The 23,913-nt window shown below is 41.3% G+C and overlaps 1 protein-coding gene across 1 annotated transcript in view; it reads left to right on the top strand.

Annotated features, from left to right (window-relative positions):
• Positions 1 to 23,913, top strand: part of SH3RF1 (SH3 domain containing ring finger 1) — a 164,969-nt gene that overhangs the window by 97,084 nt on the left and 43,972 nt on the right. The window contains exons 7-9 of the mRNA XM_032803656.2: positions 16,173 to 16,327; positions 19,214 to 19,384; positions 19,579 to 19,838. Coding sequence (XP_032659547.1) covers positions 16,173 to 16,327; positions 19,214 to 19,384; positions 19,579 to 19,838 — 586 coding nt within the window. The remainder of the gene's footprint in view (positions 1 to 16,172; positions 16,328 to 19,213; positions 19,385 to 19,578; positions 19,839 to 23,913) is intronic.

The raw sequence follows: 23,913 nt of genomic DNA, 5'->3' as shown, positions 1-23,913 counted from the left end.
TCTGTTCTCAGGTCTATCAGAGGGTTGGTAATGGAATTTAGGCCCACTCACTCCTTTGGGTTCCAGTTCAGGGCCCTCAAGCTAGACAAGGAGAGTGAGCATTCGCCAACTCTGACAGTGCCCTGAGCTCATTTCTACCTTCCCTCAGGCCTCTGTGAGCTCTTCAATCTGTTGGCCACTTTTCGGGGGTGTTGTCCCTGGGCATATCTCTAGCACAGATGTTCATTTTTCCAGTTTGCTCACTCCTCCTCTGTTAGCCTCCCCACTCTTCTGCTTCCCAGCCCTTTTATTCTCCCAGCTGCTGTCAGACTGCTGATCAGCAGTGGCCAGCAATGCCTATATTAACCCCTTGGTTGCTGGGCTAGCATGTGGTACATAGACTCCATGGTAGTCCTGTACTGCCCAGCCCACTGCTGGACAGTACAAATATATTAAGTCCATTATTCCTTTAAGGGAATAATATGCCCACAATTTGTTACACCAGATGACATTACCCAGCACTTCAGTTTGAGCACACTGGATTAGATAATAAAATAAGTTTATTAACTACGAAGAGAGAGATTTTAAGTAAAGGTAATGAGGCATAAAAGTGAGAAATAGTTACAAGAAAAGTAAAGATAAAACATTTACTGGTGCCAAGCTTAAGAAACTATATAGATTCAAAGCAAAGTTTTCTAATTACATGCTTTCAGCAGTCTTACTGACCTAAGTCTTTAGCTCAGGACCTCTCCTACAGAGTCCAGTGGCTGCTTTCTTTGTCTCTTCAGGTGCAGTGAATGTGATGAGCAAGGAAAGAAAAAGAGATGCCTTGGGATGTTTGTCCCTCATTTTAATAGTTTCAGTCCCCCTCTTGAAAAAAATTGCAGCTGAGATCCAGGTCTCATTCCCTGCCGTTTTTTTCACCTGTTTGAACTTCCTTTGTCTTCCCTTCCTGCTTGATGTCTCTCTTTACTGCTTAAATGTAAATTAAGGCAAGCACATATTTCTTGGTTTAGGACAGACTGGTTTGCCAGCTTCTGTTTGGGCAGGGCTATGGGGTTTGGAACATGTGTTAATAATACCATACAGGAGGATCTTTTAACTTCACGTACAGTGTTGCTACACATATTTTACCAGCACAGTACTGACTAGCAGATTGAGTTTTCAAATGATACCTACAGGCGTACCTTGTACAAAGATTATAGTAGCATATAGGATGTGAATACAGGGTATAGTCCACCATACAAGCTAAATAAATTCAGCTCCTTGCATCTCTCATTGTAAGGCATGTTTTCCAATCCTTTACTTATTCTTATGGCTCTTCTCTGAATCCTCTCCAGTTTTTCAACATCTTTGAATTGTGAACATCAGAACTGGACACAGTATTCCAATGGTAGGTGCACCTGTGCCAAATAAAGAGGTAATATGACCTCCCTACTCTTACCTGATATTTTTTTGTTTGTACATCCAAGGACCTCATTAGTTCTTTTGGCCATAGCGTTGCACTGAGAGCTCATGTTCAGTTTGTTATCCAACATGATCCTCGAGTCTTTTTAAGTCACTGCTTCCCATGATAGCGCCCCGCCCCCCCCATTCTGTAAATATGGTCTTCAGTCTTTGTTCCTAAAGGTAAGATCTTGTATTTGGCCATATTGAAACACAAATTGCTGATTATTGAGATCCAGATCGTGTCGAACCAGTGTCTGTCCTCTTCATTATTTACCAGTCCTCAGTCTTTGTATCATTTGCAAATTTTACCAGTAATAATATTCTTTTAACTACTTCTGTTCTATTCTATGAAGATGCTTACTCCACTCTCATCACTGTAGTATCTGAGCACCTTCCAGTAGTGCATAAAGTTACATGATTAATATATGTCATGCTTTTGTTCTCTCATCTGTTCTCCCAGAGGGAGATGTGTATTCAGTGGAGAGTTTTTGTTTTGGGAATATTTTTGTATTCTATCGTATTATAAGATTATAATATATAGATAGATATAGATATATGGGCTGTCAATCACAGTTAACTCACAGTGAACCCAAAACAACGTAACTCAATGAAAAAAATTAATCCCGATTAGTCACAGTTTATCGCACTGTTGAACAATAATAGAATACCATTTATTTAAATATTTTTGATGTTTTCTACATTTTCAAATATATTGATTTCGGTTACAACACAGAATACAATGTGTACAGAGCTCACTTTATATTATTTTTATTACAAATATTTGCACTGTACAAAAGATCAATAATAGAATCATAGGACTGGAAGGGACCTCAAGAGGTCATCTAGTCCAGTCCCCTGCACTCACGGCAGGACTAAGTATTATCTAGACCAGAGGTCCCCAACGCGGTGCCCGTGGGTGCCCTGGCGCCCATGGGAACATCTAAATGCACCTTCGTCCTGGCCAGAGGTCGAGCATCTGCCAAAATGCCGCCAAATTTCATCAGCATTTTGGCGGCGACAACTCTCGATGACGCCGCTTACCACAACAAGCGAATTTCGGTGGCATTTCGGCAGATGCTCAACCTCCACCACAGTCCTTTGTCTGGCGCCCACCAGACAAAATGTTTGGGGACCGCTGATCTAGACCATCCCTGACAGGTACTTGTCTAACTTGCTCTTAAAAAGTCTCCAATGATAAATATTCTATAACCTTCCTAGGCAAGTTATTCCAGTGCTTAACCTGACAGTTAGGAAGTTTTTCCTAATGTCCAACCTAAACCTCCCTTGCTGCAATTTAAGCCCATTGCTTCTTGTCCTGTCCTCAGAAGTTAAGAATAATTTTTCTCCCTCCTCTTTGTAACAACCTTTTATGTACTTGAAAACTCTTATGTCCCCTCTCAGTCTTCTCTTTTCTAGACTAAACAAGCCCAATTTTTTCAATCTTCCGTCACAGGTCATGTTTTCTAGACCTTTAAGCATTTTTATTGCTCTTCTCTGGATTCTCTCCAATTTGTCCACATCCTTCCTGAAATGTGGCACCCAGAACTGGACACAGTACTCCAGTTGAGGCCTTAATCAGCACAGAGTAGAGTGGAAGAATTGTGTCTTGTGCCTTGCTTACAAAACATCTGCTAATACATCCCAGAATAACTGGGTTTTTTTGCAACAGCATTACACTGTTGACTCATATTTAGCTTGTTGTCCACTATGACCTCCATCTCTCTTTCCGCAGTACTCCTTCATAGGCAGTCACTTCTCATTTTGAATGTAAAGAAATAGTATTTTTTCAGTTCATCTCATACAAGTACTGTAGTGCAATCTCTTTATCATGGAAATGCACCTTACAAATGTAGATTTTTTTTTTTGTTACATAACTTCACTCAAAACCAAAACAATGTAAAACTTTAGTGCCTACAAATCCACTCAGTCCTGCTTCTTGTTAAACCAGTTCCTAAAACAGGAAGTTTGTTTACATTTACTGGAAACAATGCTTCCTACTTCTTATTTACAGTGTCACCTAAAAGTGAGAACAAGTGTTTGAATGGCATTATTGTAGCTGGCATTGCAGGGTGCCAAATATGCTAAACATTCATATGTCCCTTCATGTTTTGGGACCATTTCAGAAGAGGTTATGTAAAAATAATAATAATAATAATTCTACATTTGTAAGTTGCATTTTCATTATTGTACTACAGTACATGTATGAGGTGAGTTGAAAAATACTATTTTTTTGTTAATCTTCTTTACAGGGCAAATATTTGTAATAAAAATAATATAAAGTGAGCCCTGTACACTGTTGTTTAACAGTGTAATTAAAACTGTGATTATCTTTTAAAATCAAATTAATTTAGAAGGTGAGGTCAAAGACACGTGGACAGTGATGAAGTTTGTGGTGGCCCTTTTTTCCATAGTCTTGGGCCAGCCTCCAAAATAGCTCAGTCTCCTTCACAGATAATCTTTCCCCTTATAGTTGAGAGTTCAGTTTTGCCAGAGGGAGTGTAGTTGTCAACCATAATCTTCATCCCAGAGCTTTAGTCGATCTTTTAGACACCCTTTGCCCACTCCATAAAGTGCCTTGAAGATAGGGACTGTGGTCTTGAACTTGCTTAATTATTTTATGGGAAACCAGTGTGGGAAGTGGGGGACAAATTTGATGTGTACATGGTAGCTAGTGTTGCTGAGAGGAGACTGCAGCATTCTGTAGCAGTTGGAGTTTCCTGAGTTGTGAAGACGCCATACCCACATTGCTGTAGTTCAGCTGAGAGGCAACAAAGATGCGAATAACTGAGGCCACATCGTCATTTGGAAGGATGAGATTGAGTCTTCTAGCCACCTGGAGATGGTAGAAATGCTATTAGGTGAGATTTTAGAATTAATTCACTTTAATCCAAGAGCATTCCTAAACTACAGACTGAATTTTTTGATTGTGGCTCAACCAAAGGAGACTGCACTGTGGCTGTGAACTTTTCCATCAGCCCACAAGCATAAGCTCTGTCTTGCACAGGTTGACTCAGGTCATCGATGATAACATTACTGATCCCTGTGGGACCCTACTAGAAACACACCAATTCAATAATGACTCTCCATTTAGAAGTACATTTTGAGAGCAGTCAGCCAGTTTTTAAATCCATTTCATATGTGCCTTGCTGATTTTTGTATCATTCCAGTTTCTTAATCAAAATATTTTTACCAAATCAAATGCCTTATCAAAGTTTTTAGTATACTACATCAACGCTATTATCAACCAATTAAATAATCTCATCTAAAATGATACTATTTTAGTTTGACAAGATTTATTTTCCTTAAACATAACTAGTTGACATGAGTTATATTACCCTCCTTTAATTCTTTATTAACCAAGTTCCGTATCATCTGTTGCATTGTTTGCCTGGAATTGAAGTCAGGCTGATAAGCCTACAATTAAGTGGGATAATCCTGATGATCTTTTTAAAATATTGATACATTAGCTTTGTTCCAGTCCTCTGGAACTTCCCTAGTGTTCCAAGACTTATTAAAAATCAACTATAGCAGTGCAGAGAGCTTATTGGCCTGCTCTTTTAGAACTCTTGGATGCAAGTTATCTAGTCCTGCTGATGTAAATATGTCTAACATTAGTAGTTTTGTCTCTAGTCCATGCCCTATACTCTGAGGAAGGTTCTTTCAGCTGTTAGAGACATCTTGATATGGAAGACAGTGCTAGTGAGTACAGACAATACAACAGTAGTTGCCTAGTTCAGATAAGGCGCACTTAGTGTGCATTTTCTGTGTTTGGATCCAGCTTTCTCTTATCAACCATAAAAAAATGTATCTTCTGAGACAAAACATTTCACAGAGAATTTAAGTAACTGTGCAGTCAGTACTGCAGAGCAGTTCTTCCAAGAGACAAATCCAGATCCAGATGTAGGTGTCTCTTCTTAGATTTGTTCGTATCTTTTTTTAATTCCATGCTGCCCTACTATTGCACCTACTGCCACTCCCTGCGAGCTATTCCAGAACATGCCTTTGTAATTTTCGGGCTTTTTGTTCTTCTCTGTCTCTCCTTCACAAGGGTACTTGTAAGAACTGTCAGACAAAGTCAGTACCATAATCATTTGTACCATGCAAGATGAGACGCTGCAGATGTCCACTAGTAGGTCTTGTTTCTGGCTCAGGTACCCAATGTCAAAAAGAAGTGTGTGATTCAACATTGTGATTTCAAGAAACTTGTCAGAGTTCTGTCTTAAGGTTTTTTCCTCTTTCATAACCAGTATTCTTCTTTATTCCATGAGATCCAGTAACTCCATGTTTGTTGCCAAACATGCAAGTCACTTTATTTTGCTGTTGGTGAAAGTCATTAAAACTACCCAATTTCTTTAGTTATATTGGAGTTTCTTCAAAAATGCCTGACAAAGGACTTGGCATCAATACCCATAAGAGTTAAACCGCAGCAGTAAGTGTAGCCCAAATGGGGAGAGACATTATTGGTTCACAGCCTCTACTGGTGCTTTCTTTTTGACCAGGTTCCTGATTAGTCAAGGCATGTAATTCCAATGGGGAATCTGAATTTATTCTCTGCTGTCTTCTTCGAAGTCCTGGCCTTTATGTACTGAAGTCTGTTGACTCTTACTGTTCTTTTTCTTGTTATCTTATTTTCAGTAAGAAGAAACTGTGAGCGGTGGCTTTGTTCTTTTTATGTATACAAACTGCAGTCTTGTGGCCCTTGTATTCTTTTACTGTAGATGATGATAGACACTTCTTCATATCAAGCAGCCTATGATCACAGAGTGCACAGTAGTTCTTTTAAAATTCCCCTTTCTCTCCTGCTTCTTAACCTTCTGTCTTATTTGTAATAGTGTGCTAGACAGAGTCTAACAATTCCAGATGGCTGTTTTGGAGTTGCATGAGGTAGATTTTGTATCTATAACTGATGTTTATGTATCTCTGGGCTGATGAGTCTGGAAGTACCCTCCCTGGTATATTGGATAATATTAATATTAGTGATAGGTACAGCTGGTTCTTGACATTCATAGCCTGTTAAGCATTGCTGGCTCGCTGATTTTTATTTATTGATTTTTAAGGCTCTCCCTTTAACTTTCCTCTTTTGATTCTGGAAATTGCTTGGGAATCTGAATGCAACAGGGAGTCTTTAATCCCAAAACTTCTGCTACACTTTGATTGGTGTTTCTGGCTATCATCTGTGATGACCATAAACAACTCAGTAATTTCAGGCTTGTGTTTCTGTATCTCTGATACATTACTTGAAGGTGGTGGCTATTGTTTTAGCTATGGACTAACCCAAAGATTGCAAAAGGTTTAGTTCACTTAATACAGCTCCTTTTATGTTAAAACAAACTGAGCTGAGAAGAAAAAGGAGGAGGAACTGAAGAGTCAGAACAGGAAGTCCCAACCAACTCCTCCAAGTAACAAGAGTGTCTGTCTTTAAAGAATCTCTGAAACAATATATCTATCATATATCTTTGGGGACTAATGGAGAAAAAGTTAGTCTTGTTCCATCCCCTATAGTATAAGAGGTGCTGTTTTTTTCTAGGGAGGGTATGACAAGCCCTCTTGATTGAACTGAAGAGCCAGTGGCTCCAGGACAAATCTGAGAGAGGTCCTGGAGCTAAGGAGCCCCTGGATCTTGTAGCTATGCTCATGTTTAAGGCCTGCTAGGATTGAGTGGTTGCACTCTTGTCTTGGAAGGTGATACACGCACATGGTCCAAAGAATGTCAAGACTGCTATTCTTATTCCCTTTGTAATACTCCAGTGGTGGATGCTGTTTTGACCAAAGCCAAAAGTTCTATGAATTGTGAAATTTATGACTTTGTGCTAAAATTCTTAGAGATAAGCGTTAGGAATGAGACCATTTTCAAATTGCAGTAATGGCTACATGCATTGTAAACTACTTGTACTGCATGAGCAAAATTTAATTTTATATTTACAAGACCTATAATTTCACTATTTCTGAAAGAAATTCAGAATATGGTTTTTAAAAAGTTGTACCTGGAATGATAATTCAACAGGAGTTCTCTCTTTCCACACTAACAGCAACAAAATAATAATTTAGGTATAATTTTTATGGTATAACTTCTAATAGTAGAAAGATACTTGCCATGGTTTTCACTGAAAAATGCAGATGGTTAACAGGTGTTTTGAAGGAGGTAATTTGCACTAGTAGAGTGAGAGAATTCCGTTCAGAAGTAGCAGAGGAAGAGAAATGTACTGTGACACCGTCATATTGGTTGCCTCATGATCATTCTGCCTTTAGATTTTGGTATAAGGCTGAAACTACATTGGTGGGTTTGGGCAATGATTTCCTATCCAGCAGTGTCAATGCTGCTGCCTTTTGATACTGCTGAACATGAAGTGGTGTTAACAAGTGTGCAGTAAAGAGCAGCACATTATTTTACTTTGGAGGACTCTGAGGGAAATCAGGAATATTTTTTAGCCCAAAGGGGGAACTGCAGGATTCTATCCCGGTCACACACACAGCTTGTGTGATTGAATATGAAGCTGTCTGGTAAGGAAGCAAGGACTGTCATGTTTTAGTGTGCTAATGACATTTCGCTCTGTATCTCCTTCCTGTCGAACCTGCCAATTCAGTAGTACAAAATAACTCTGCAGGAGGGGACATAAATAAGATGCTAGCTGTCTGATGTTTAGGCTTTATAAAAAGAAGATAATTTCGGTAGGCTGGGGAAAACAATGAGAAGTGATGAGGGATTATATCAGCGTGGCTTTTGTTAGTAGTTCAGTTCATAGTTTAGGAATTTTCTTAGACCTGAACCTGAATTAATTAACCTTCTGGGCATGATGCAAGGCACATGTTTTTCCAGACATTGTGGCAGGTGATGATCAGAGGGATGATTGTACATATTATTGTTACTTTGCTATTATGTCTTTTGTAATTTTTTGATGTTTAAGCTGATTATTGATCTTTAGTTGATAGAGGTAGAGAAGCAGGTTTCTTGCATATGAATTTTAATATTATTTATGAGAGCCTAGAACATAGGAGGGATGCTTATATGGAATTTTTAACCTGAAGTAAATAAAATAGCACATAATTTTAGCTATTTTGCAACAGAATGAGGTGGGGGGTACTTTTTAAAATTCAACCCCCTTCAATTTATGGTAAACACTTTTTTAAAATGCTGTTTTCTACAGTCAGAAGTGCATTCCGTTGCTGGAAAGTGATAATGCAGTCATAGAGAGCACTATTTTTTTCCTTTTTGAATTTCATTAGGCAAAAAATTACTTTTTAACCAGAATAAAAGGTTTTACTACTTCACTTATTTTTGTGCTTTTTTGTGTGAAATATTGAATGTAGGAACTGTCAGACTTGGCTTGAAGTAGAGGCAGATTTGTCTCTCACTATCTCGAAGAGAAGTCTGAATGCCAAAATTTCTGAAAATTTGGCTAAAGCATTTGGATCTAGTTTATTGTGCAGCATTTTTTGTCTACAGTCAATCAGGTATTCTGTTTAGATTTCCAAGTACTTGCCAAGTCTCATGAAGTTTAATTGGATTGCAACTCGCTGCAGGTTTTATCCCCATAGGACTAGACAATGGCGAAGACAGCATAAGAACCTGAATTGAACAGAATAAAATGTTGTGGGGGATTGTACTTTAAAAAAATAAGAACTCTCTTTATGACATGTATTCATGTAAAATACATCTCCAAGAAGGATACACATTTTAGGAGATAATTAAAGTGTAAACTGGTGGTGCCTGCATATTATGTGTAAATATATGCTGCATATTTTCAGGATTAATTTCCAAGGATTTGTAGTTGACCTCTCTCATATAGGATAGACATGAGAGGGTCTTGTGTTTTTGTTGGCTGTTGCGAATACTAGTTTACATTATTAGTATTGTTACTATTACTATTATTATTATGTTTGTATTACCATAGTGCTTAGGGGCCCCGTTCCTGGACCAGGACTCCATTGGCTAAGCACTGCATAAATCACAGGGCTTGCCATCTTAAGTATAAGACAAGAAACAACAAATGGAGGCAGAAAGGGGAGTACAAGGAAACAAAGAGGCCAGGTATATACTCCAGAGCTAATGTGAGCATAGCTCCATAGGCTGTCTACGCCTACAGCAGCATGTAGAGAGTACAGTAGTTGCCAGAACCTTTCCCTGCTGCTGGAGCCTTTCTTTGCTGCCACCCCACTACCAGAGCCTTTCCTTGCTGCCAGAGCCTTTCAGTGTGGCAGGGAAAGGCTCCAGCAGAGGGGAGGTGGTGGGATATTACATTGCTAAAAATATGTGTAGATGTTTGATGTACTCCTTAGGCTTGTAGAGGCCTATGTAGGGTATATTGCCTAAGGTTCAAGCATATAGGGCACTCTACTTATCTATTCTGAGCCATGCCTCAGCATCAACACTGTTATTTACACCCATGCAACCTGGGCATTCAATATCTGTACTCTACACTCCACCATAAGTCTAGATTTAACTTCAGTTTAAGGCAAGAAACAACAGATGGAGACAAAGGGGATACAAGGAAACAATGAGGCCATGTCCATACTCCAGAGCCGATGCTGGCATAGCCCTCTATTGTAGATACTGTGTTTGCTGACAGATATTTTTCTATCAGTATCTCCCCAAATAACATTAGCTATGCTGACAGAAGCACTCTTCTTTCAGCATAGTTGTGTCTACACTTGGGCTTTTTTAGTGTAGCATGTGCCCGCCACCCCTGCAATCCTTGTCGTGCATCTATGTCAGCGTAACTTTGTAGTATAGACCAGGCCTGAGACAATATTGGTCAGCATGATATGCAGTTGTGTCAATATGCCAGCAGTCTAACTGTTGTCAAATTTTTGGTAGGCAACCATAATTATAGTTACTTAAGGTGTTGAACTCCATTAGTTTCATTTCATTAACCTTTTTCAGCAAAGTACTTTCCGTGGTCTGTGTTTATTTAAAAACAAACAAACAAAGCAGAGATTCTGTACTATGGTACTGGTGTACAATTAAGTGTATTAATAGAACAAAAAAAGTACAACAGATCTCACCATAACACTTCCATGCCAGTGGTATTGTAACATCTGTGGATGTTACAGTTCAAGTGTTAAGAAAGTAACTGAATTTGTACATTCCAAATGATCTCTTGTCCTTTATATAACTGGACTATAAATAACTTTGTCAACAAAAATAATATAAAGTAGTTCTGTTATCCAGTACCAAACATTTTTTAAAACCTTGGGGTTTTTTTGTTTCACTGGTCTAGAATCCTAAATGGATATTATCTGGCCAGTGTAAATAGCTGTTGCTAGCATAGCACATATTACATTCTTCTGGGAGGTCATGTATGTTCTGTCGTGGGTACAGTTGGTTTATTTGGAAATCACAAGGCTGTATATATAATCAGAAGAAGATTTAAATGAAAATAAGGTATAACTGTTTCACAGCTTACCTTACGGATCACACCATTATTAAACATTTTGAAGGAATAAATTTTAATTATATTGTGCTTATAAGGCTGGATGATATGTGACCATTTCTGCTAGGTTTTGAAAACTATGAACACATAGTTCATTACTGAATACTGAAAGTGCAAGATTGCATTTTATGAAGCTGTCTTTTATTAATACATTGAATGCAGTATGGTGATAATCTCACTGTGTGTGGTGCTATGGCTTGTATGAATATTTTCTTAGAAAAATGTGAAAGAAGAAACTTAGCAAATCAGTGTGCAGCCAAAAAATCTTACCGAATGTAATTTTAATTCTGAATGTCATGGTAGCAATTTCTATTTATGTACTGATGCATTGGAGCAGAGAGGCATACAATACATTTTGTCAATGTATATTTTTAATTGGAGGTCTTCAAAACTGAATGAACAATGGAATAGTTCAGAAATTTGTTTAGAAATTAAGGGATTGTTTTACAGTAGAGTTGATAGGTGAAAATAGTTTATGCTTTCTGTATCACATACTGGGAGGAAGGGGGCAGGGTTGAATTGAGTTCTTACATGGTATGGTTCAAAGAGGGTTTGGGGGCGGGGGGCAGTGTCCCTTTGTGAGCCTGTTTTCCCAAGAATGACAATACGCAGACTCCTAAAGAATTATTTGAGGTTTTATAGATCAGAAGGTAACAATTACTCTATTGATTTTCAAAAGGAATGGAATCCTGTAGGCAGAACCCCCGTTAGGAACTGCCTGTAAAGGAACTGCAGCTTTTCATTGGTGTGCTTGTTAAAGATTACCAGTCTTGATAATACTGAATTTCAAAAGCTGGCACTTCTAAATAGAAGAATAAATGAAAGTGGCAACAATAGCACAGTGACTGTGGTCTACTATTGTCTTGCTTTTTGTAGCCCACACATCAAAGGGAATTTTCCACTAGAAAGAGCGGTTTTGGGTGAACTGCAGCTGAATTGTGTATTGCGTTTCAGCTTCAGGCTACAAAAACAACCAGGAATTTAAGTCTATTCAGCAGTAGGATGTAAAACCTACCTCTTGGAAGGCTTCTGGATTCTTGTTAAGAATTCTCATGAAAATGTTGTTTGTTGTAATTAGAAACAATACTTTCAGCTTCCCCGGTGAAGTTGCTTGCCTGTTTCCTTAACTGGCTATGGTGAATTCAAGATCTTAGGCCTTGTCTACACTTGCAAGTTGCAGCGCTGGTGAGGGGGTTACAGCGCTGCAACTTAGCAGGTGTCTACACTTAAAAGCTCAGCCAGCGCTGCAACTCCCTGTTTGCAGCGCTGGCTGTACACCTGTGTCTGCTCTGGTGTAGCGAGACGCAGGCTGGTGATGCAGCGCTGGTCATCAGGTGGGACACTCACGAACGGTTTTTATTGCCTACCAGGGTATTAGGACTTATCCAGCATCCTTTCAGCCTCTCTGGCACACTTATGCACTTCCACTGCCTGGGCCTCAGTGATCCGTCCTTAAATGCCCGGGAATTTAAAAAAATCCTCTTCCTGTTTGCCAGTCGAGGCAGGAGTGGCAATCAATCAATCAATTCAGCAACATGCCTCCACGCCCGCAAACGTCCCAGCATGGAGCAGTGCGAGCTGCAGGATCTAATCAGTATTTTGGGGAGAAGAGACAGTTCAGTCCCAGCTGCGATCAGCGCGCAGAATATAATATCTAACGCCAGATATCACAGTCAATGCAAGACAGGGGCTAGACCGAGATGCTGTCAGTTGTAGGGTAAAGTGAAAGAGTGAGGAGTGCCTACACCAAAAGCCCGTGATGGAAACCGTCGCTCTGGTGCTGCCCACTACCTGCCGGTTTTACAAAGAGCTGGATGCGATACTGGATGTAACCCGCAATGCCAATCCTAGGATCATATCGGACAGTTCACAGCCTGGAGACCAGGGTGAAGGGGACAAAAGGTGATGATCCTGCAGACCGCAGCCAGGAGCTGTTTTCTACCCAGGAAGAAGCAGCCAGTCGCTGGTGCTAGCTATTGAGGAAGGAATCAGAGGAGACTGTCCAGGTAAAGACTTTTATACAAGGATGCAAATGTTTTTGGGACAGGGGGGCTATGCCTAGATGTGGAATAGCCCCATGATGTGATTCATCACGTCCGTCAGGGTATTCTGCCTCTGTAATCCTTTCAAAGTTACAGCCAGAGCGTGTGCAATGCGCTAGTCAACAATTTCGATGGGAGAGAACTGTGTCCTTGTCCAGCCAGGCTAACACGTCCGCGCATTGTGCCTGAGGGGTGGGGGGATCATGGCTACACAAGGGAAGCTGCGTAGGGACCAGGGCGGAATCCACATAGCTGTAGAAGGGTCTCCCGCTCCTCGCAGGTGACCTGAGCAGCGAGATAATGGAAGGTACAATTCTGTTGAAAATGCAGGGATACTGTTAAGTGCTATTTCCTGCACCTGAGTCTTGCTATAAACCCCATGGCTAAAGGGAAAGAGAAGGCAGCCTGAAAACCCCACCTGCCCCTTTGAGCCATGTGTGCAAGATCCTTTCTCTGATTCCCTGTACCTGATTTTGCATAAACCCCATGGCTAACAGGAAAAAAAAGGCAGCCTCAAACCACCAACCCCCCGCCCTGTGAGCACCTTTCACTTTCCCTGGTGTGGGCATGTGTTATTTCCCTGTAGAAGAACCAATCAAGACCCACCTTTCCCCCAGTGATCACAATGGCTTTAAACTCACCATGTGATCACGATCTGCCTGCAGTGTCCAGAGTGGGTATGTTCACACTGTCTGAGAATGAATGGTACAATACTCAAAACAAAGCTTCCACGTATTAACATTAAACTCTTTTTTTTTTAAGTAAGTGACCGTTGACTACATCTGGAGCAACAGATAGCTGAAAGGCTAAGAACTTAAGAAAGGAGCCTAGAAACGAAGGAACAGCTGTGAAGCAGTCATGAATATGTTTTCCGCAGAACAGAAAAAGTTTACAGCATTGGCGGGAAAAACGGTAGCTTAAGAAGGATCAGCAGCAAAGAGAACACAGGATCGGCTGCTAAGCCTCAATGGAACGTCACACAGACCCTTCATGCAGTCAATGGTAGACATGCAGGCAGAGCACTACCGTGGCGCCTCACCCATCCAAAAACTCAGTCACATTGTGCCCCACTGTTTCCTTCAAAACACCCCATTTCCAGCATCCTGGTGCTTACCACACCAAACGCCCCCAACACCAATACTTCACTCATCATCTCCATGATAACTGCGACCCGTTTACCCAATCACTTCAACAACCCATACACCATGCCAGCCATTTTAATCCTCAAAGGCTGCAGCAGGCCAGGTGCATAGTCCTCAAGGAAGCACATATTCAAACCTTGTGGTGTAATGCTTTGCCTCACCGTACCGCCCCCCTTCCGTGTCTGTAAATGTACTTGTATTTTTTAATAAGGATTTCTTGTCCCTTTTAAAGCATGTTTTTATTATTACAAAAAGTGTAACATACTGTAACCACAAGTGAAAAATAGAACTGCAAAATCCAATGAAACCACGCAAGGTAACTGCTGTGGCACGCACTAAACTGCAGTGGAAGGCACCACATTACTGTTGGCTTCAGCCTCAAAGTGCTCCTTTAAGGCAGTCCCTAAGTGCTTGAAGGGCACTGTTCTGGCCTCTCTATTAGCCCTGCTTCTGGCTGGGCACATTCAGCCCCAGGCTTTGAACATCGGAGGCCCATGTCGTCCACTGAAGGTTCACCCGTCCTTCACAAATATTATGAGGATACAGCACAGGCGTTATAATCGCTGGGCATGCTGCTATCACACACGTGTAGCTTCCCGTAGAGACTTCTCAGCATGCTCCCCTTCAAACGGCCAAAAGCACACTCCACAGTCATTCTGCACCGGCTCAGCCTGTAGTGTGAAACCGGTCCTTGCTCCTGTCAAGCTATCCCTGTAATACGGTTCATGAGCCAAGGCATTAACGGGTAAGCGGGGTCCCAAGGATCACAATGGGCATTTCGACAATCCCAACTGTGATTTACGGTCCTGGGAAATAAAGTCCCTGCTGCAGCTTCTGAACAGGCCACTGTTCCGAAAGGATGCGTGCAGTCATGCACCTTTCCAGGCCATCCTGTGAAATGTCAGTGAAACGCCACGGTGATCACAAGCGCGCTGGAGAACCATTGAGAAATACCCCTTCCGATCAAATGTACTCCGGAATGCCAGGTGGGGTGGTGGCCAGGATAGGAATATGCGTCCGCATCTTATTGCCCCTCCAACAGTTAGGGAAACCATTTGGCAAGCCATCCACAATGATCCGCACATTCCCCAGAGGTCACGGTTGCCGTCTGAAAGGATCGATAAATGGGCCCTGCATACTTGCATCAACACCACTGATCCAGAAACATCGACTTGCCCACATACCCAAACTGGTTTGCGACCGACGTGTGTCGTAGCTGTCCTGGAGTTTGCCAGCTTCCAGAACTGCACTAGCCACCGCTTCTCCCTGACAGGGCAGCTCTTCAGTCTCGTGTCTGTGCGCCGCAGGTGGGGGAAGCTGCAAGCACACAGTCCCAGGAAAGTGGCTTTTTCGCATCCTAAAAGTCTGCAGCCACTGCTCATCATCCCAGACTGCAGGACGATGTGATCTCTCACCACTCAGTACTTGTTTTCGCCTGAAGCCCAAAGGCGGCGCCACGCGTGCAGAGCACGAGTAGCTCCGTTACTGCCACAACATAAGTGTCAAGCCAGTGTCAGCAGCATCTTTATTCAATCATCTGAGCTGCTCACTGTCACTTGGAGCTAAGGAAAGATCAACTGCAGACGGGAAAGTGTGCTGGCCATATCAAATCTCAGCAACATCCTAAGCAGCTCCGGGCTCCAATCTTCTGAAACACAACCGCCGTCAAATCACATGGCACCAAAACGCTGAAAAGGGAAAGCATGCACCACGGGTCGTGACACAGGAAGCGGAATACCCGCACCCTTCGTCCCCTTTCCCACAACCGCCCAGCAGCAAAATTGGGACGAGGTGCTCTGTGGGATAGCTGCCCAATGCACCAACTCAACACAACAGGCTGCACTGGTGCAAGTGTGGACACACGGCAGCGCGGTCGCTGTCAGTGTGGACACTACTGCAGGCGCGGCCCGTACACAGCTGTACGACCACAGCTGTAACGGCCAGTGCTGCAAAACTGTAAGTGTAGACAAGCCCTCAAACTGGAAAAAGAGAGACAAACCTAGTAATCCAGTTATGGCTTGCTAACTGATGGTAGAATGCTGTGCTCAACTAGTTTACTGTTAGAGATCTTTTTTCAGTATCTTAACACACTCTATTTTCTCTTGCTCTTTTTATTCTTTTAATACTAGAATATGAATCCCCCCCTTCCGCCACCACCTCTTTTGTCTGCCACAATCATTGCTTCAACATCTTCAGGGCTGCCTTCTTCAGGAGTAGTACAAAGGCCTGCATCAGGATCAACTGACCAAACAGCACATTTCCGGCCACAGTCTCGACCAAGTGTGTAAGTGAAATTGAAATGTGTTACCAGTTGTGAGTTTGAGGAGTGGGCAGAAGGGAGGTGTGAAGGGAAGGAGAAAGAGGAGAAGAAAATACAGTAAGACAAGTCATTTCAGATCTAAATTGGAACATGTTCATGACTCACCAGCTGGCCTGACTCCTGCTAAAATTCCCAGAAAGCGGTGTGTATAATTAGGAAACAAAAGCAACACAATGGAGTTGATACGTGATCTCCCCTAACAGTCTTCGTGCTGAAGGCTGTTTATAGCATAGATAAATATAATAGCATGCTGCTGCATTGTATTATGTGGATAAAGTACAAATATATGGAAAATTCATCATGCAGAGAGAGAATGTACTTTTCTTTTCCTTGAATGAGGGATGAGGACTACCTAATTCACAAGTGGCAATGTCCTGAGTGAGTTTCTTCAGTGTCATCTACTATAAAAGGAATCAAAAGACCATCCCCATGTAGAATAATTTATGCTAGAACACAGAAAGCGTTGTATCTTGTTTTGCATGTTATATTATCATCTCATTGTCAGGCTGCCTGTGCAGGTTGCAAGTGCAGTTCGACTGAGGATTCTACAGTTAAGTTAATTAGTGGGTGGCAGTTTGGAATGAAGACAGAAAGCTGCTAGCTAGTGTTATATCCTCACTCTTGTAAAACAAGAAAATAGGAGTAATATTGCCAGGTGAAAAATATTTTATATATAACATGGTCTTGACAACATTTCTCTTCCTGAAAATTTCATTGTATGAGCAATCTGGAAAAGTAGATTATACAGTTGGTGGACTGCACAAATTGCTGGACCGATGGAAGCAGTAAACGTTTGATATAGGAAGGAAGGGGACAAAAATACCCGCTTCATTTAGTCAGTGCATATAGGACCAATTTTGCCCACACTGAGAACATTTTGTAAAGCCTCCTTTTCTCCTTCCCTTCTTCTGTCTACCCCTGAGAATGAGAGTGGAAAGATTCGTTGACTTCCCAGCCAGTGTATGCAGTGATGGGCCCTTTTTCAAAAAGGGGCCTTTGTATTTTTGAAAAATGCTATAACCTATTTGTAGATATTATTTCCCATGGGTCTGATATAAACACGTATATTTTAAAGTAAAAAACAAAAACAAAAAAGCTTGCTCTTCATTTTAACCTGGTGCAGAGCATAGAAGAAAGATGGTGAGCAGACAGTTTCTCCCATTCTAAAATGGCAATAAGAAATCCTACAGTACTGGGAAATGTCCCTAATAATATCCAGCACAGAACTGTAGAAGTATCTGTTTTATTTTTATTTTCAAAAAGCTAAGTTTGGAAGTTGTAAAATACATCTTTAAAAAAAAAGGCAGAAAAGGAGAGGGCATAACTAACACTCCTCCCCCCATTCCTCCCCCAGTCACGATTCCAGAGTTGTTACATTAAGTTGTAGCTTCTCAGGAGAGAACAAGTGAGTTTTAAAAGTGAAACAGCAGCCACTCTGTAGGCGTAAGCTCCCAGCAACATGGCATATCTCCCTCCAGCACTTCAATTGCACTGTAGGGACCCAGTTCTCTGATTTAAAAAGAAAAAGTTGATTCAGAAGTATTTTGTTTATTTCTGAATCTGGTCTTTCGTTCCCAAGTATAAATACTCACAGAAAGAAAAAGAAGTGGTGGGGGAAGGCATGGAGAAGAATTTAATGCCTAGGAAACCCAGAAAAAGAAACTACAGTAAAAAACAAAATTTACAATTCATATTTTCAGTTAATTTCTAATGTACATTAATTTTAATAACATACACTAGCAAGGAACACACAACAACTGATTAAAAATTTAACATAATACTTTTCCCTTAATAGCAGTTCTTTTTATAGTTGCTGCAAGATGATTGATGGTGTATCATTAGATGGCATGGGCATTTCTTGGGATTATGATATCCCAGCACCTGTCATGCTATAGTCTTTAATTATTGCCCTTCACTTTGAACTGTTTGCCAGTCAGGAAAGTGGAAGAAAGTGATTTTGTACCTTTTTCTGTTTAGACTAGGGGTGTGAAACAATTAAAAAAATTAATTGCAATTAATCATGAGATTAAAAAAAAATGGAAATCAGTTTTAATCACACTGTTAATAATACAATAGCATTTATTTAAATATTTATGGATATTTTCTACATTTTCAAATATATTGATTTCAAGTACAACACAGAATACAAAGTGTACAGTGCTCACTTTATATTATTATTTTTTATTACAAATATTAGCACTGTAAAAAAGATAAAAGAAATAGTATATAATATATAAATATAATATATAATGTATATGAGAGAGAGATACATACATACATATATATATATAGAGAGAGAGAGAGAGAGAGAGAGAGAGAGAGAGTATAGAGTATATAGTATATAGTAAATAAGAAGCCGGCAGAATTATCTCCTATAAAGGTAAACAAACTTGTTTGTCTTAGTGACTGGCTGAACAAGTAGGACTGAGTGGACTTGAAGGCTCTAAAGTTTTACATTGTTTTGTTTTTGAGTACAGTTCTGTAACAACAAAAAATCTACCTTTGTAAGTTGCACATTCATGATAGAGATTGCAGTACAGTACTTCTATGAGGTGAACTGAAAAATATTATTTCTGTTTTTTACAGTGCAAATATTTATTTAAAAAAAATGAAAACTGTACACTTCATATTGTGTGTTGTAACTGAAATCAATAAATTGGAAAATGTAGAAAAACATTCAAAATATTAATAAAAAATTTCAATGGATATTCTGTTATTGCTTAACACTGCGATTAATCGCAATTAATTTTTTTGAGTTAATTTCTTTTGAGCTAATTGAGTTAACTGCGATTGACAGCCTTAGTTTAATCATTAGATAAAGAGAGATTCATGTGCTTTCCTTTCTTCTAGGTATATTGCCATATATCCATACAGTCCTCGAAAAGAGGATGAACTGGAACTGCGAAAGGGGGAGATGTTTTTAGTGTTTGAACGTTGTCAAGATGGCTGGTTCAAAGGAACCTCCATGCATACAAGCAAGACCGGCGTTTTCCCTGGTAATTATGTGGCATCAATCACAAGGTATGATTTTTGTTTTTTTTAAGCAAATGTCTGAATAGTTTACTTTGTTTCTCGTTGTTCACACTGATTTGTATGTTATACTTAAATCTAAAACCATCTAATGATATGAAGGGCATCGCCTTTTAGTAACTACTTATGTTTGGGTTTGTTTTTTTTTTAAATAATTGAATCAAAGGGCTTTTTAATTTTGGCAGGACAGTGACAAGTGCTTCGCAAGCAAAAGTCCCCATGTCTACTGCTGGCCAGACAGCACGAGTGATGACCATGGTCACTCCTTCCACTGCTGGTGGAACATCACAGAAACTTCAGGGGAACGGCATGACAGTCCATTCCAATGTGGTCCCAACTGCTGTGGTTTCTGCGGCACATATCCAGACTAGTCCACAAACCAAGGTTCTTATGCATATGTCAGGGCAAATGACAGTCAACCAGGCTCGCAGTGCTGTTAGAACAGGTAAAAAGAACTTGTGCTTCACACCGAACATAGTTAGCCTGTGAATTTCACTGATGCAAGAGGTCAGTCAGATAATGTAGATTGATTTTTATTTATTTATTATTTATTTATTTAAGAGGCAGATAGTTTCTGAACCCCTAATACACCTTTCTGGAATTGCTAAGTCATTCATTGTACTCATGAATGCAAGGCAGAAAAATGAATCCACCATAATACAAAATTTTGGTGCTACAGAGTCCAGGCCAGGCCCCGTCTCTCCTAAACTACCTGTTGAAGCTTTCATAGCACAACAGGAGACATTGAGGGGTGAGGAGGCGAAGATGATCTGTTAAAGTAGAGCTATTAAAGTATGCATATTATTTAGTGACCCATTCCTTTCCTAAGTGAGAGAAAAGACATCTGGCTCCTACCCTAGGTGGAGCTGTATCAGATTTGTGAATCATGTCTGTCTTAGCCAGATAAGAGTGAATTGCTACAGTGTTGACTCAGTCTGCCCAAATTGAAATATAGGGGGAACAGGGAAATCAAGTACTAGATGCTGTGGTTACATAGTGTTGCAAAGAGGTCCCAATAAGCAGCCTGAAAATGTCACTAGTAGCAGAAATATTAGAGCAGATGTTGGCCAATGCAAGTGGTAGAGTATCAGGCTTAGATTAATTCTTCTTCAGGTGGTTGCAGATGTGTATTCCACTCAGATGTGCTAATCTCTAGCATGCCAGGGCCAGAGAACTTTGACTAGCAGTACACTTAGGGCATGCCTTCTGGCCCTTCGTAGCCTCTCCCATGGCTATTTAAGGGCAGTGCCACCTTGACCCCCTTCAGTTCCTTCTCACTCCCTGCTGCTTGAGTTGAAGCACTCTGTGTGGTATCTGTCTCATGCTTTACTGTCAGGGTGCTTTGCTGTGAGCTTGTGTATTTAGCTAGTTTTAATATACTCCTGTTATTTAGCTAGTTAGTAGTAATTTAGTTAAGTAGGATTTAGCCTGGTTTGATGCCCTTACCAGATTTGAAACACTGCCCATCCATACCATATCCTTATCCTCAGTAGCCTCTTTGTAACCTTTGGGATGTTCCTCAGTCTGCAAAGTCCTCATCATGTGCTCAGTCCACGGCAAGGTCACCAGTCCCTTTGGTATTCTCCCCTCTTGAGCCACCTACACTGCAGACAGACTGAGGCTGCTCCCTCTGAACTAGTTCAGCTTGAACCAATTTTACAGGGGCTGGTGTTGCTGCAGGAGATGTGATTATCTTCTCTTCTCTTCCTTTTTCCCCTCACTGAATGATTCCACAATTATCTCCTGTGCTAGAAGATTTTAAGTCATATCAAGATATCCTGAGGCCAGTGGTTACAGCCTAGGGCATTCAGGCTGAGTTTGTTCAGGAGAACATCCATACGTTGGTGGTCCTTCTCCAGCTGTCAGTTTCAGGAAGAGTAGCTCTCGCTCTCTGTAAATGAAGTGCTTTTGGAACCTATGAAGACTTTGTGGCATACTCTAACTCCCTTGCTGCCCACAGTGAAGTGTACTGATGAGAGGTATTGTGTCCCTCTGCAGGGTTTCAAGTGCTTTCACTCACATCCAGCCCCTAACTCTCTTGTCTTTACAGCATCAAGCGAGAGGCTGTGACGGAAGGTATAAGTCCATGCCTAAAGACAAAGAGGTTAGATTGAATGGGAAGGAAAATTCATTCAACCGTGTCTTTACAAATGCACATTTCTAATCAGTGAGTGTTGTTATCAAAATATAATTTTGTGAATTAGGAGGCTATATTCAAATTTATGGATAAGCTGCTAGAAATCCTCCAGGTAATTGTTTTAAGCTTTCATTGCGGAAGGCCATCTAGTGGCAAAGATGTCACTACAGTCAACACTGAATGTGGTGTACACCACTTATAGGATTATGGCCTCAGCTAGCTCTGGCAAAGTTCCTGTGGTCTAACAAAGCATAGAGGACTTACTTTTTGAAGATCAGTTTTTGTTTTATGAGAAAACAGATGAGTTGTCTGAGTCCTGGTCCCTGTGTGTATTCCACCCATGGATACACATCTGTGCCATGCATCCAAGTCCAGAAATTCTAACACGCAGTGTCCATTGGCCCACACATGCGCAGTAGATCTCCTCGTGCTCCTGACCAAGGACATAAGAGGCAATGCAGTCCTGTGTCTTGCCAGTTCCTTCTTACTGCCACATGGCCTGAGTCAGAGTCCCTGTGTCCACAGATTTCTGCTGCTTTTTCTCTTGATAGACTCTGCAAATAGATTTGTAAACAGTTTTATACTTCATAGCTTTTAAATTACTATATAACTGTGTATTATCATTAGTATGGCTTGTTTTTCCCCATTCTGGGGACTCCCTCCCCATAATCAGGGACTATGCCCAGAGTCCTGGGGTTGAAGAATTGTATCTCTTGCCCTCACTTCTTCTCTGAGAGCAACCATCACCAGGATTGCTTCTGTGGCTTGGATGAGATGCATGTTTCCACTAAGTGCAGTATTTGTGTCTTGTTTCCACCAAGAACACACACAGCTTGTGAGTTTTGTCTAAGGAAACACCTTATGAAGAAGGCTGAAGCCCCATTCTGAACTGGGCAAGGGATACCCTCTGTACATAGGATCCCACAGACATGCTGCATCCCTCCAAGCATGAGCTTAGGAGCAGAGTCTGCAGCTCCTAAGCCCAAGGACTCTCTCTCCAAGTCTTCCCAAAAGAGTACAGTGCACTCTCATGGTCACAAGGACAGAACCCTGTCCTACTATCCACAAGAAACATGATCACTTCATGAGCCTGTCAAAGTCAGGTGAGCCTTTGTGTGTGGATCCTAAGGGACCAGCATGCTGAAAACACCTAAGTTGGAGGGTACAGCATGCAAAAAGAAAACTCCTCTGATTCTGTTGGTGACTCCAGCTCCGTAATACACGGACCATCATCTGCCATTTCATTTTAAGAGTGCTGATCTGGATTGTTGGTACTGGCTTGCTCATCTAAGGAACACACTAACTCTCAAGACATGCTGGAGCCATTGGTTCTGACCCATCAGAACCCCGCAGCCCCACCCCAGACACTGGGCCATGCAGAGACATATACTACACCAAAGGATATCTTCCTTCTTTATCTGCAGCTCAGTCTCTCTTCCTTTCCAGCCCAGCCCTCCTGAGGGACATTACAGCACCAGAAGATACTACTACTTCGATGTCTCAGGAACTCTTTCATCTCTAACCATTGGGCATGCACGCTCTGGTGCTGATGGCCCCACCATTGGAAGGGGAGCAGTTTTCAGGCTTGGATGAGTCAGAATTTCTGGCCACTCCTCCATCTCCTTGGAGAGAGCTGAGCTCTAGCAGGAAGTCAATGAGATCTGGATGCTACCCCTCCAGATGCGACTTCGCTAGGGACCTCTGGTACCTGTTGCCATGGGTTCCCCCACAAATGGCTGTTTTTCTTCGAGTGCTGTCCCTGTGGGTGCTCCACTCTAGGTGATCGTGCGTCCCAGCGCTGTTGATCGGAGATTTTCGGTAGCAGTGTCTGGTTGGGACGTACGCACTCAGTTGGTATCTCCCATCTCGTTGGAATCTTCCTGAGTGTGTGCGCCCCACACCCTCCTCAGTTCCTTCTCAACCATCCTCGGCCAAAGACGGAACTCGGGGCAGTGCTACCTTCTCTTCCCTGGTCTCTATAGGAAACAGTAACAAAGAACATAGAAATAATTATTAGTTACATCCCAGTTCTTTCCCTTCCTTTAGTGTAGTTAGTTAGTTAGTTTAAAAGAAAAAAATCCCTCAGGCTTGTCTCCCGTTGAGACACTCTCCTCGGCCATCTCTAATTCATAATGCCAGGAGCTTCAGAATTCAAAAGCTGTATTTCTTGTCAGGAATCCGTGCAGATGGGCACTCATACCGTGTGAAGTGCCTCGGGGACACCCACATCCCTGTGAAGTGCCTCCCTTGTGCAAGCCTCAAGTCAAGAGCTGTTCTAGACTTGATTTTAACAAATAGGGAGGAACTCGTTGAGAATTTGAAAGTAGAAGGAAGCTTGGGTGAAAGTGATCATGAAATCATAGAGTTTGCAATTCTAAGGAAG

The sequence above is a fragment of the Chelonoidis abingdonii genome, chromosome 5, assembly GCF_003597395.2.
Source record: "Chelonoidis abingdonii isolate Lonesome George chromosome 5, CheloAbing_2.0, whole genome shotgun sequence".
NCBI lineage: Eukaryota > Metazoa > Chordata > Testudines > Testudinidae > Chelonoidis > Chelonoidis abingdonii.
Note: the sequence above shows the minus strand (reverse complement) of the source record. Positions and strands in the feature narration are given on the sequence as shown.